Source organism: Phoxinus phoxinus (assembly GCF_949152265.1).
Source record: "Phoxinus phoxinus genome assembly, chromosome: 2".
Classification (NCBI taxonomy): Eukaryota; Metazoa; Chordata; class Actinopteri; order Cypriniformes; family Leuciscidae; genus Phoxinus; species Phoxinus phoxinus.
Window position 1 is genome coordinate 6,296,520 of NC_136877.1, and position 14,912 is coordinate 6,311,431.

General features: G+C 37.6%; 1 protein-coding gene across 7 annotated transcripts in view; it reads left to right on the forward strand.

Moving 5' to 3' along the window:
- tead1b (TEA domain family member 1b) overlaps nucleotides 1–14,912 on the forward strand; it is a 71,419-nt gene that overhangs the window by 20,328 nt on the left and 36,179 nt on the right. For all 7 annotated transcript variants that reach the window (XM_079605505.1, XM_079605503.1, XM_079605506.1 and 4 more), the window contains exon 3: nucleotides 1,339–1,591. In XM_079605505.1, coding sequence (XP_079461631.1) covers nucleotides 1,444–1,591 — 148 coding nt within the window. In that variant the 5' untranslated portion in view covers nucleotides 1,339–1,443. The remainder of the gene's footprint in view (nucleotides 1–1,338; nucleotides 1,592–14,912) is intronic.

The window sequence follows — 14,912 nt, forward strand, 5'->3', positions numbered from 1 at the left end:
ACACCATTTAAATGGTAAATAAAGTACAAAGGTGTATCTTTTGGAAGGGTAAAATTTGTACCATATTTTCCAAGAGTTTAAAATCAAATATCACCCTACATTTTTCTTCTTGAAAATCAAGTCTTCACTCATATTTCCAATACAGAGGTAAAATGGTCGCGCAATGTTTTTATTTTTTATTTTTTTAGGTGCAGCATCACAAATGTGCCATTGAGCAAGGGACAACGACATCTAAACCCTGTTTACCCCAGGGGGACTGTCCCTGCCCCAAATGGCACACTTCATTTGCATTTGGGGTCATGTGGACTTAAAGACACAAGACCATAGTAGGGTGTCACAATTTTCATTGGTTTCAGAAAGGTGCTCGCATGCGCCCCCTTTGCTGCTGATATGTGCCCTTGATGCACACTTTTGCTGAGCATTGAAGCGAGCTCTGCAGCAGACTTCTACCGACAGTCAAAGCATCATTGCGTCATGAAAGTGTGGACTTGGAGGAAGATCACAAGGTCTTTGGGTTGCATACGGGACAGGGCAAATAAGGACACTTAGATAAAATCGTCTGCAAATGACTAGTCTACATATTTGGAAGGCCATGTTTGATTTTTTACTTGATTTGTGTGTTTAATTTTTTTTATTTATTTCACTATTGTATGTTTCTCAGGTTATTTACTGTATAGAGTAGATGGTAGGTCATTATTTCATTTTCATATATTCATATGAATATGAGGGCAATATTGCCCTGGATGCTGACAAGGAGGGGCAACTCGAAACCGGGCAACTGAGTTTGAGATTGTTCTCATTTTGACAGATGAATTTTATGTTTTTTTATGGAAATGCCAGATGGTTTTAAGAAATCTTTAAGGATAAACCTTCTAGTCAGAAACTTAATTTCCTCAGGCAATTGGATTTAAGTTGCTGCAATCTTAGACGCATGTCTTCAAAATTCATGCTGTCATAATGCTACCAAAAAGTCAAAGTAATTTAGGGAGCACTACCTTTATTGCCACTTTGACTGACAATTTAACAAAAAGAGCATTTTAAAGTGAAATGTAGTTAAAGCTGAAGTTTTCTCAGTGTTGAAATACGTTAAACCAAAGTCCAGTTTAATATATTGAGACAACTATGAGTAAGCCATTCGTTGAATTCACCAAAGAGTGTGCAACCTCTTTAAAACCTCTTTTTGTTTGAGTGGTCTTACATGTTCTGGTTCTGGCTCAACCAGTGGCATGAGTTTAAAGTGATACTACCAGCGAATAATGCCATCACCTGAAATCTCACCAGCAGATATCCGTGCAGGAGAGAGTAACCACAACTCTGTTTGTTTATTGTCTCTTCCAGGATTCACCCTAGTCTGCTCCAGGCTTCGGCTTGGAGGTCCCAACCGCCACCATTGATCCCAGCAGCTGGAGTGGCAGTGAAAGCTCTGCCGAGGATATTGAGAGGATGAGCGACTCAGCAGACAAGCCCATTGACAATGACGCTGAGGGGGTGTGGAGCCCTGACATAGAGCAGAGCTTCCAGGAGGCACTGGCCATCTACCCGCCCTGTGGACGCCGCAAAATTATCCTCTCGGATGAGGGCAAGATGTATGGTAAGAACACGGTGCTTCTTCCAAACTATACCGTGCAGGATACGGCCACAAACAATCTCTCTGAGTTTCTTCAGAAAACCAATCAACAGTTGACAGAAAAATGCATGGTGTCGATTTTGGTGTGGCTCAGTTGACAAATTATAATGTAACACCTTGTTCTTACCAGTTTTATGTGTTAAATCTCTTCAATAGTCATCTGAGGTTTTGTCGTAACCAGTCACAACCATTGATCTCTTAGGATCACTTGGTTCCAATTTCCCCAGCCATGGTGAAATCCAGTCGGTCAAAAATCATGCCCAGTGGCTGTATATTAAATCAACAGGAAATGGAAATTATCATTATTTTTATGCTACATGTTCCTGGTCTTGTTGGTTGCAATTCAGGTCATTACAAAGAAAGAAATTTGTTGGGATGCATGATACAAACTTCCATACAATGAGAAGCACTTGTAAATAAAAGATAAGCTCCCTGCTGTCAAAATAAAAGTTGAATGGTTTAGAGTTTGAAAATGAATTAAGGCATCCTTAAGTATAAGTATTTTCATTTAAAAAGTAATTATATTATTATATCTTTTATCAGAGTGACATATTACAATAGTAATGTACAATAGTAATAGTAATAATAATTACATATATAATCAAAAAAATTGGCCAAATTGTACCCTACAAACAAGCACTGCAAAACTGTTTTTTAAATTGCAATCTAAATTTTTATCAGAAAAATTGCAAATAGACCCCACTCCCCAAAATAAATAAACAATACAATACAATATAAGTCCTTTTAAAAAAAAAAATAAGTGTTTCAATTTTTTATTGAATTTTTTTAGACAAAATAGTGTCACATTCCAACAAAGTCACAAATTATTAATCATTGGCTTATCGGTAGTGGACAAACTGTTAGAGATGCATGCATAGTTTCGCATGCAACTAGCTTTTTGTTTTCTGAAACCACTTTCCTTTTTTTTTTATTGACGTCACCAGGCCCTCGTATTTTTCACTTTTCAGCTCTATTCAAGATCCAGATTTTTTTCTTATTGAATATGCTGTTTCTCTTCACATTATAGGAGTAATATGGATCGCGAACACCGTTTTTCCATTGAAATATATTTGACTTTTACTGTAGACAGGGAAATGACTTGTTGCTGGAAACTTTGCCTCTGGTTAAGACACATTGTAAATGTCACATGACAAGGTAACGACACGAGTCCCTTACGATGTAGCCTCAACACTCAGGCTGCTTGGATTGGTCCCAGAGGTGATCGCTGGAGAAGTGAAACTGAGGGCTCTGAGGAATTGCATGAGGGTGGAGAAGATGAGAATAATTGTCAATCAGGAATCTCTGAAGTCTTCGCGGGCCTCTGCAGCAGGCTTCCCGTTCGTTGGGTTGTTGTTGAGTAGTGGGAGTGTAAGTAAAGCAGCATGAACTATTAGTCAGGAGCAGATGGTACCGCGGCTGTCACCAGCTGTGCCACCCCCTTCCTCCACCCCCTCCTCCTCCTCCTCTCCTGCCGTCCTCCCCCTTTCCTCCATTCCTGGCTGGGTGATGTCATGGAAAGAGGGAATATTTTCTTTCTGCGGTGTTGGAGTCCCTCACAGCTTGTCAGTGTCAAGTGAAAGCAGAAGGCCCTCGGGGCTTTCGTTTGCAGCTGTCATGTGACCCCTCCGGCCAAACGAAATGTAAAGTTTAGGAGTGGCAGCAAAGCCCCTCAGCTGCCACTACACAAAAGTGTTTTGGGCCACGCTGCACACCCTCTGCTCCCAAACTCACTTTCATTCACTCCCTCCGTTAAGAGTTAAAGCAAGGAAATAGGTTTGCCTGACCAGTTCTATATAATCAAGTCCAAGTGTAAGATTCACTACTGCTCAGACTGATATAAAGAGAGTTTTTTTGTTTTGTTTTTTTGTTTATTATGTTGTACAAGTCAGTGCAAAAACATCAACTTAAAGCCAGATTATGTAATTAAAGTAAAATATATTTTATAACAAATGTTTTACACTTCTATTCAAAAGTTTGGAATCTTTAAGATTTCTTTATGTTTTTGAACATAAAGTCACTGTCACTGTGTCACACTTTAGTTTAGGGTCCAATTCTCACTATTAACTATGACATTATGACTCAATAAACTCATAATTGTGCTAATAATGCATTACTAAGTATTAATAGTTATTAAGGTAGTTGTTACATTTAGGTTTTGGGTAAAATTAGGGATGTAGAATAAGGTCATGCAGAATAAGGCATTAATATGTGCCTTATAAGTACTAATAAACAGCCAATATCCTAGTTATATGAATGCTAATACGCAACTAGTTACTAGTGAGAATTGGACCCTAAACTAAAGTTTTACCGAAGTCACATGATCCTTCAGAAATCATTCTAATATGATGATTTGGTACTTCTCTTACATTTCTAATTATGCTTAATATTTGTAATACCGCAAATGCCATCATGTGACACTGATGACTGGAACAATGGCTGCTGAATATTCAGCGTTGCCATCTGAGAAATAAATTGCATTTTAAAATATATTGAAATAGAAAACAATTATTTTAAATTGTAATACATCACAATATCATTATTATTATTTTATCAAAAAATGCATCCTTGGAGATAAAAAATTCAAAACTTGAATGGTAGTGTACTTGTAACATTTTGAGATATGTATAAAGTTTAAAAAAAGTATATTTATTTATGTATTTAAATATTTGATTTAAATAATTAAAATACATATTATATAAAGTTTTGTTCCATTAGCGGATTTTTAACTTGTTTTTAGCATAAACCATATTAATAAAATTAATTTCAAGGTTATTGGTCAAAAGCAAAACAGTCCATTAAACTGCAAAATACCCCTGTATACTGTACCATATTCAAGATTTCTTTAAAAAAAAATCTTAACAAAAGATTTTGCTTCTCATCTTAATTAATATTGCATACAATTGCTAAAATTTTTTGGAGTTTTTGCAGTCAGGAAGATAATTTTTTAGTGAGTGAAACAATACTGAATAATACAACGGTGCTCTATTACGGTTTCTTGTACATCAGAGGAAGTAGCATGTGAGTCATTACAGATCCAACAGGAAATGATATCCACAAAAATCACCTGACCACGTAAGCAGTGGTGTGCGGTGCTGGGGTTGCTGACCTGTCTGAGAGTGCAGGGATTGACTAGAGGTCAGCTTTAGCAGCTGTTCAGGGTGTCTGGTTTCATGTTTACTCAACAGCGATGTCCATCATAGCCTCAGGAGTAATGTTTCACAGTCCTCCAGACCACAGGCAGAGGCAACAAGAAAGCAGCACACAGTCACGGGGCGCATCGTTACACGTATTACAAGCAGATGATCACATAGTGTAGATTAATTCGATTTGTACACAAATCCATGCCAACAAAGTTTTGATTTGATGCTTTAAAAGCATATTGGTCCAGTTAGTCCTTAAATGAAGACTGTTGTCTTTAGGAGATTTTTGGTTGTTCTCATAATCTGTTACAGAACTGTTGGGAGATAGCACGAATAACAAAGCAATAGGAGGCTACAATATATGTGGGTCACCTTGAGGATGTAGGCATAATAGTATAAATAAACTGATTTTAATGGCTCTAGAAAAGGGACATTACATTCCACATAAGCCAAAGCAACAGTCTGGATGACAGGTCGTCCACTCAGCCAGTTCATCTTACACCATGAGTAATGACATTTTCAGCAACTGGAAATGTGTCTGTCCACACTGCATGTAAAGGCTCTCTGTGACATTACACAATCACAGCAAATCAGAATATATTTGATGTTTGATGTACAGTTGTAAAGAGCAGCATTTTGAACCAAATAATATTTTGGCCAGAAACCATCACTGGTTAATAAAAAAAACGTAATGTTTTTTCATGGAAAAGGTTATCATTTGTTGCTTTATCAAGTTACCTGCCAAAAGATTATTGTGTTTTAACCTCATGTCATCATATCCATGGCATGCATAATTATTATTTTTTGCCTAACTTTGCAAAACACCACATTAATGTCAACACTTTGCAAGTTATATAAAATAGAACTTAATAATCATGGATATTAATACGTACAATAAATCTGTATACCGGTACTGTATTTTCTGGAAAATAAGTTGCACCTGACTAATACTGTAAGTCACACAGGGTCAACATTGCATTGTCAAGATGAAAAATATAAGTCACATTTTATTATTACATTCGAAAATAATGTGTATGTGGATTACTCCGTTATCTGGCTTTTACTGTTGACATGATCCAGGATTGTTAGGTGCTTTGAAGCTCATCCTGGAGTTGCTGTCATATCAGCTTATTTCACATAAACAAGATTCGACTGCATCTTTTTAAAGGTGAAAATCTGTCTCAGCCATTGATACTTTCTAAAAAGAGCACCATATTGAACCTGGGAAATTAGTCATTAAAAATATGTTATTATACACATAATAATAATTTTTAAACTCAATTGAGTCTATATAATAATAGACAGAGCCATTTTTACTCATTGACATTTATTCGTGAGGGAATAATTATCATAATTTTATTGGAGCCTTACACACAGGGCTTGACATTGACTTTTTACTTGGCCCTCAGCATTTTCACTGGCCACAATTTTAACATCGATACCTTGGGGGAAAACTGCCATATAGATATTTTTAATGTTATCTCATAATTTGGCAGCAGGAATATTAGGCTGCTGTCACGCGGGTCCATTATACTGTTACACATGTGTTTTCTTTCTCAACTGTTTACATTCACTGTGTGTAACCGACTGTGTTTACATGAATACTCGCCAATACCGGCATTTTGACTTTATTTTGTGTGTATTTGACTGTTTAAGCGCAATAAGAACTCAATTTAGTGCTGAGAGGCGGCTTTATGTGTGTTGAAAAAGCGATATTTTTAACAACACTACATTGCACTTATTTTAGATGCCCTTTTAAAAGACTACAATTGAAAAATGTATTTATTATATACTAAATTCAACCCGCCAAAGTGGCTAGTAGGAGTGACAGCGTTACACGCCACTGCTGAAATACATTTGGCAGGTTGGCGAGTGTTAATGTCAAGCCCTGCTTACACACATTACATAGCTTACAGTTAGTATGAACCATGCATTCATTTGAACGGTGACAGCTACTATACGGGTGCTTGATTCAGTGCAGGAGATGCAGATAACTTGAAACATAAAAATGCTGTCTACTGTGCCATTACAAGTTGACCCTTAAAGAGCTGTATCCGCTTCACACGTAACATTTTATGAATTGCTAATAACACTATAACACTCTTGACACTGAAAAAGTGTAAAGCCTGTATAAATCCTAGAAATCATGAGAAATTGAAAAATCTTGGAATCATGTAACAAACAATTACAAATTGTTTTGTGCTCGGCTGTTTCCTTTTTAAATTATGTCATTATGTTCCTGTCTTGCCGCCAGCCAATCGCTGAATTGCTAATCATGGTTTCAAGTATTGATATATCCAATGAACACAAGAACACGCAGTAATATCAGAGAACTTAATCCAGATATTTTAATCAAATCTACAAATATGTTTGAAGAACCAAATTAGCCAGAGAACCAGAGACCTGGTATCTGTCAAATCCTCTCAGGGATGAAGAACGGACCCCAGAACAGGAATGAAAAGTATAAAACAAACATAAATTGTAGTGGCATTCATTATAAACAACATTTATTATAAACGGCAAGCCTAAACTAATTTATTTAAAGCCGAACTGAAACTACTGGCATGTGGGGAATGCGCTATACAAATAAACTAATCTAAATGTGAGCATTTTTTGCATGCTTGAAATGAATTGCATTTCATAAGTTGCTTTTGAATATAGATTGCAGCAAATTTCAGATGATAAAAAAGTATTCCGGACAATACGGTACATATGTGTAGCCTATGTTTTGGCAATGTCGACCTCTTTTTTGTCTATAAGGATTTGAGCATTGCATTTAGTGCGGATCTCTGAAAGGCAGTGTTGGGGCTTTCACAAAGTTTGGCGGGACATTGAAGGCAGCAGATTGCGGCTGCCCTCTCTCTGAGCGTAGAGTCGTTGTATAGTCTCGTCTTTCAGCTCTGCAGCTGTCACTGGGTCCTAGTGCCAAAGCCATCGCACCGTGAACTGTGACCCGCTCACTCACTCAACCATTAACAAGGGCCGTTACAACTGTCAAAACAAGAGACAGTGGGGTTCCGGGACAAATTAGAGAAACAGACTTGATTGGCATTTTTGGAGAATTGAATGTGGTTAATGGGCCGTTTTTCTATACAGGGTTATTTTGACTCTTGGGTTGTTGTGCATGTCTATTGTGGACCACATACAAAACAGACATAACAGGCTCTACCCTTGAAATCCAGCTGAAGTTCTTTCGTTTTCATTCACACTTTGCAGTTTGCAAATCTATTTATTTGCATTTAAGCCTAATTGCATTAAACAAACAGCATTTTCTGACTTTTCCGCCAACACACCATTTTGAAAAAAGGCTAGCATTTAACACATATATTATGTTGCCGGTCAATCTGATCTGCTTTTTCTTGAAGTTTTGTGACTTTGTCTCATTTAGGGTGATGAACATGTCTGCAATGTGTGTATGGAATTTATTTTACAATTATGAGATTTTCGGGTCAATTTGACCCACACATTTCATGGTTAACCCTCATCCTCTCCTCCCATATCTGTAACAAATCCTTTCCTGCATTGTAAATGTGTTCAAATCGAACCACTTCATATCTGTGTGCAGAAAACCAAACAAACAAACATTGCCCCCTTTATGTGACCTCCCATTGATTTAAATGGGAATTCCAAGGTGTGTGTGTGTGTATGCATGTGATTTCGTTCTGAATTGGGGATGTTCTGGAGTCTCATGCCTTCATTTGTATGTGTGTTTGTTCTTTTTAGTTTGACCCGCGAGGGAAAGATTTGTTAATTTTGTATTAAAACTCCATAAACTTCTTGAATCCAGTCAAACTTTTTTAGTGTATACCAAGTTCATGTGTAACAACAGTGCTAAGGTCTTGGACCACTCAGATGAACACTCAATTCAATAATAAAAAATGAAAAAGAAAATTAATTTTGGGTCAAAATGACCCGAGGAGAAGATGAGGAAGGTAGCTGCTGAATCTAAATTAAAGCACTTTTTTAATGTCAGTATCTCAACTACCCTGTAAGGATATTTACATCTATGCATTTGGCTTGCACTTTTAAATTTAGACTATGTCAAAGACGTGCCTTTTAAATTGTTCATGCATGGTAATTTAGCTGGGATTCAAACCCATCTTGGCGTTGCAAGCGCTTTTGCTCAACTGTTTGAGCTTCAGGACATAGTTCATAGTTCTTTTGTTTAAAATATTAAAATGTTCTAAAAAAAAATTCAGTACTATTTACAAAATTCAGCATTTGTGAAATCAAAAACGTTTAACAAATAGTTGTTATATACAGTTAAACATTTATTTTTATGTGTGATAAGTAAGTGTTAAACATGACCTTTTAACCTTTTTTTGTTTTGTTTTTCAATAGTGTGAATTTTTGTGAATTGCATTGAATCCAGTTAAGGTCAGTTTAAACCCGTCCATATAAAATCGTACCCAGTTTTGAAGCTACTATGAGAGTAAAAAAATAAAAAACAATTCCATACTGGTTTATGTTAGTTAGTGCTGGTTGGGTGATGATCTAACTGGTTGACCAGCAAAACCATGCTGTTGACTAGCTTAACTTAGTTGGTGAAGCTTGGTTTGCCTGGTGATTGATCCAAGGAAGTTATTTAGGAAGCATGGTGAATTGTCCCATGTTAAACAAACAAGACCAGTAGGGAGTAGTGACAGGTCGCAATGATCTATTCACCCAACTGACTAGTGATTAATGACTAGATGTCATTTCTATCCCTGGTAAAAAAAAAGCCATCTTAATTGTGTCCGGGTCAATCAGTCAAAACGCAGACTAGTCGATTTTGAAAATATATGTTTTTTTAGTAGTGACGAGTCTTAATTTTTGAAATGATTTAATCCGGTGATAATCAAGTAAACATTTCTTAACCTTGTAAGGTATTCGTGTTCGCATATTTTTTTTTTTTCTCTCCAGGGGCAAACATGAACGGTGACCGTACAACATTCTGACTCGTGTTTCTGTGATTCTTCTCTCTTGTGTACCATTGCTTTAATGAAATGCACTAGCTGGCAGGCCACTCTCCAGAATGCCACAGGAGCTGATGAGATCTCCTTTGAGAGGTCCTCCATGCTGATGAAGCACCCTGATTGGCTCGATGATTATTTTTGTTTTAGGGGCAGCTTAGAACCTGATGGCATCGAGATTCACACAGCTCTATAATTGATGTCCAGCAGCCTTTAGCCTCGATAAAACGGCCGCCGTGCATCTCCTGGCACTTACGAGAAGGAGAGGCGCAGGTATTTTGGTGCAGAGAGACCCACGGGATTGCACATATTCACTGCGCATAGCTCTCTGCTAGAGACGCCGTCCTGAGTACCCTTAAGCCCTTTGTTCCCCTGGCTGAATGCAGTTAATTAGCAACAGTCACTATAGCAACTGCCTCTCACTTCAAAACAATGTCTAATTTTTGCAGCAAAGCTTATCATACTGTTTACCTGATGGGCTCTCTAGCGCCCTGAGTTGTGCCGGGGCTGGCTCCCTGCCCAGCCTCAGAGGTTAATTGTGACCGCGGTGAAAAACATCACAACAGCTGCTTTGTGATGAGAGGAGCATGAAAAGAGGTGGAAGAAAGTGGCGGTCCCCTTCAGCAGAAAGAAGCGAAGATGCGGCACTTACATAATTCACCTGCTTTGCGAGCCTCCATTCAGCACGCCCTGCGTGATTACATACCCTCTGGATTATATAAATGAACACATGACCAGATGTGAAATATGGCAAAAAAACGCACAATGGGACATTGAGTTCCCAGAAATTGCATTTAATGGATGTTATTGTGCACGCAGCAGAGCCTTAAGTCAAATTGTTAGGAATAATGCGCCACAGCACAATGCTGTCTGTAATGTGTGTTATGTAGAAACTTCTCCCAGTTTCTTTTTCAAGAACTTCATTTGCACTTCGAACTGAAAAGTCATGTTGAGAAAATTGATTCTAATGCATACAGCATCAAGCGATACAATGGAAATCTTCCATGTTCCATGAATTGTCTCAACCAGCCATGGCCTCATCATTTGGTTGGTCGTTGCGTTGGGTAGCCCCGCCCACACTGAAGTCTGATTGGACTGAAGTAACCCCCACCCCCCCATACCCCCCAACATAAAATTCTATTATAATTTACTCACCTTGTCAGACTATCGTTCTTCATACTTTAGTTTAGGGGAAAATTCTCAATATTAACAATTAACTATGAATTCTGCCTCAATAAACTCCTAATTACTGCATATTAATAGTTAGTAAGGTAGTTGTTAAGTTCAGGTATTGGGAAGGATTAGGGATGTAGAATAAGGCATTAATATAATAAACAGCCAATATCCTAGTAATATGCATGCTAATAAGCAACTAGTTACTATGAGAATTGAACCCTAAACTAAAGTGTTATATTTCTTTCTTCTGTGGAACATAAAAGACGACATTTTGAGAAACATCAATGTGTATTTTTTTGTCCATACAATGGAAGTCCGTGGTCACCAAAACTGTTTGGTACCAACATTCTTCAAAGTATCATCCTTTGTGTTTTGCAGAAGCAGAAAAATTATGGAACAACATGAGGGCGAGTAGATTATGACATAATTTTCTGGATACATTTAAAAAAAAAAAAAATGTTATCACTACAATAAAACATAGTTTGCTTCATTTTCTAGCAAAAAAAAAATTCTTCAAAACAAAGTCATTTCAATAAATAAATATATTTAAGTCGTAATATCTTATACAGTCAAATTTATCCAATTGCTTTAAGGATGTTTAGATATTATTACTTGACAAGAAGACAAAATAGCCGATAAAGATATGACACGGTTCTCTATTACGTCCTGTCACCATGCACTGGATTTCAGACATGCGTGTTGGGAAAGTTTTCGTGACATTTATTAGTATAATCAGTCAGATTATTACCATAAAGCAGTGTAAATCTCACAATGTGATAGGGACGTGAGAATGCATGAAGCCGCTGTAATTATTACATGTGAAATGACCATCTGTCTCAGGAGCAACGAGCTGCTTTTAGTCACAGTCGCACTTGCTGGCATCAGTTTTTCGCCACCGTCGCGGTTCCCACAGTGCATCTGTTTGCTTTGAAGGTGGCAAACATTTATCATATTGTGTCATTTCAACGCTGACCAAAGGATGAAAGAGTTCGCTGCCACGCTATCGGCCAAACGTTTACTGGACCCATTTCCCGGAGTTACCACCACCATTGTAAGGCCTTTTTTGTTCACCGTGTTATTATAGATATGCAGTGTGCTCAGCAATCTCATCAAGGCCGGACTGGCGTCTCCGACGGGCACTAAGTGGCACTTGGTTTGCAGGGCTGCCGTGGATCATTTAGGCCTAATGAGCGAGCCTGGCCTCCCCCGTGGGGCTGTCAGAGCGCTGTTCCCAGACCTGCCTCAGTGGCGGCCCGCTTCGCGCTCGCACCGCTGGCGCACCCTAGCTACCCGCTGTGAGGATAATGAGGAATTCTGGGATCCGCTCAGGCCCCTGCTTTCTGCATTCGCTCAGAATGGAGTCTGGAGAACTTTAGTCTAACACAAACCTCCAATATAATCCCTCGCTTTTGTTTGTGCGCAATTGTAGCTTTGACACGCCGCAGTGGTTTTACACCTGCAAGAAACATATTTCCGATTACATTTTATGCCGGGCAAATGAGGGTTGTTCCACTAGGGTTATTCTCACGCTGTAAACCGAGTTAGAAACGGTTTGTGGCCTTTGCTTGAAAATGATGATTAGTCTTTTTTTCTTTTTTTTTGCTGGGGTTTTAAAAATCTGCTGAACGCCGCGCCCGGAATAACGTGTTCCTGCATTGATTTTCTGAATGGATATTACAAACCAGCAAACTAACTGTGCCTTTTACTCTGTGCCTTGTGGAATATTTTTTATTTTTGCTCAAATATTTGGAGTGGTTTCTAACAAAGCATATTGAATTATCATTGATTGTGTTCCCTAAAATTCATATTCCTGCCATCCGTCTGACTGCAAAATAAGAAAAAGGAGATTTGTAGTGACAAAAATACGCATGTGTTTGATCCCGAAAACACAAAAGCAGCTGCAATATGTCAGATCAGAGGCTATTTAACCATGTTTTCTGTCTGAGTGATGGATGTGGACTTTATCTTACGCCTCCTGGTCGGGTCACACTTAACAAGGCTTAGTCTTGACGGCCTTGTTAGGGCTTGTCAGCACCTGATGTTTTGTGCTAACAATGACTAAAGAGGAATCCCTCGTTCTTTTGGACCTAGACATTGTAAACATATGGATCTGTCAGAGAACTAACATAATTTTGTTTGTATTGACTCGGGCTGTTTTTCAATGCAGGTTTCAGATTTCTTCGCTTATCTCTAGTGTTCGTGGCTAGGATGTGCCCCTTTGTTGACCTTCTGAGTTGTTTAAATGACCCTGGGGTCTCATGCTGCATGTCCCCACTGGTCAAGGCATTCTCCGGTCCTGCCGGGTGAAAAGAAGTGCTTTGGGTTGTCTAGTCTATCCCATGCTTGGCTGGCCAATTCTGAAAGCAAAACGCCCAAGGCATTTCATATTTGCTATTTGTTGACCACAGTGTGACATGATACTATTGACAGCTTCTCTGATTGCACAAAGAGCTTGTTTTGAAGTTGAAGACCACGTAAAATGTAGTGGTCAATTTTTAGCAATTTCATCTAGTGTGAAAGAAAATGACTGGGATTCTGAGCGATACCAGAATAAGAATAAGTCTGGAATTTAAAAAAGTAACTTAAATCCAATGGTCTGATTTTTATTTTAAATTGCATATCAGTCACCATTTAGTTATTTTTCATTAAATCCTCATTAGGTTTAACATCATACCCATAATTAAGGTATTGAAAGATCACATTTTGAAGAATGGATGTACCTGCTCAACATATTTGATTGACTGCATATTTGGACATGACTGCTGAGATTTGTGCTGATCATGTGAGCCGTCTTCTTCACTGTTGAAGAGCGGATCCAGCAGAATCAGCCAGTGCTTAGGCTGGTCTCATATTTCACCTCTCCAATCGGCTGCTTTTGTCTGAGTGAAGCAGGGCGTTCTGCAAGCAGCATTCATTGGTTAACACATATTGTGGCTATATGGCATACTAGTGTACGATCTAAAAAAGAGGAAAGAGGACATTTAAATTGTAATAACTTTGAATTCGTTTGTCAAATTAGAAATGTATAGTCAAATTTTGTGTACTGCACATTTTGAAAAGGCATGGTCAAAATGAATCAAAATTAACCATATTTAACATCTTAATAAATGTTTCTGGTTTTATTGTGCACACCATTTTTCTTCAAAATGTGATACAAATGACTTAAAATGACTGTAGGTTGACTAGTCAACTGAATGGTGGACAAAAATAATATCAACCTATAATATGTTTATTTTGTTTATTGTCAATCAATAATATGTTTCATCTCAATCAAAACCAATTAAGTATATATATTTTTCTTGCTCATAAATGTGCAGAAATTAAAGGGATACTCCAAATACTCTCATCTTTTACTCACCCTGCAAAAATAATCCATCACTGTTTGTCCATATAATGCAAGTAGAAGTTTAAGTGCCTCAAAATTAATGCTTCAAAAACCATGCAAAATACAATGGTCATTCACATGATCCCAGTTGATAAATCAATGTCTTCTGAAGCAAAACAATAAGCATGTGTGTGAAAAATACTAATTTTAAAATATTTATTTTTAACATACTGTTATTATCATAATATCATTTAATATATACATTTGTAATTCATTTCTGTACTATTTTATTTACAAACAGATTTACAAAGATTTAGTTGGTTTTGATTGAGATAAAATAATTACATTTACTAAAATAACTATTGATTATTATATGCACTCATTGCATTTTTTAAACAATTTCAGAAGCTTTGCTATATGGTTATTAAATAATTTGTGTTTTGGTCAAACACTTTATCTAATGTTTTTATATTCAGATGGACAATAGGCTACTAGAAAGTGGTGTTGCACAGGATTCACTTGAAACTTGAAACATTTCAGTTGAGTTTGGGCTTGTTGGAGATTCGCATTGCAGGAGATGAGGCGGGGAACTTCAAAACGAGGACCATCAAGGTCATGAAGTTTGGCTTTTCATTTACACATATTGGTGACTGCTAACAGGTTTCTCTTCATGTTCAGATGTGGGATTGATC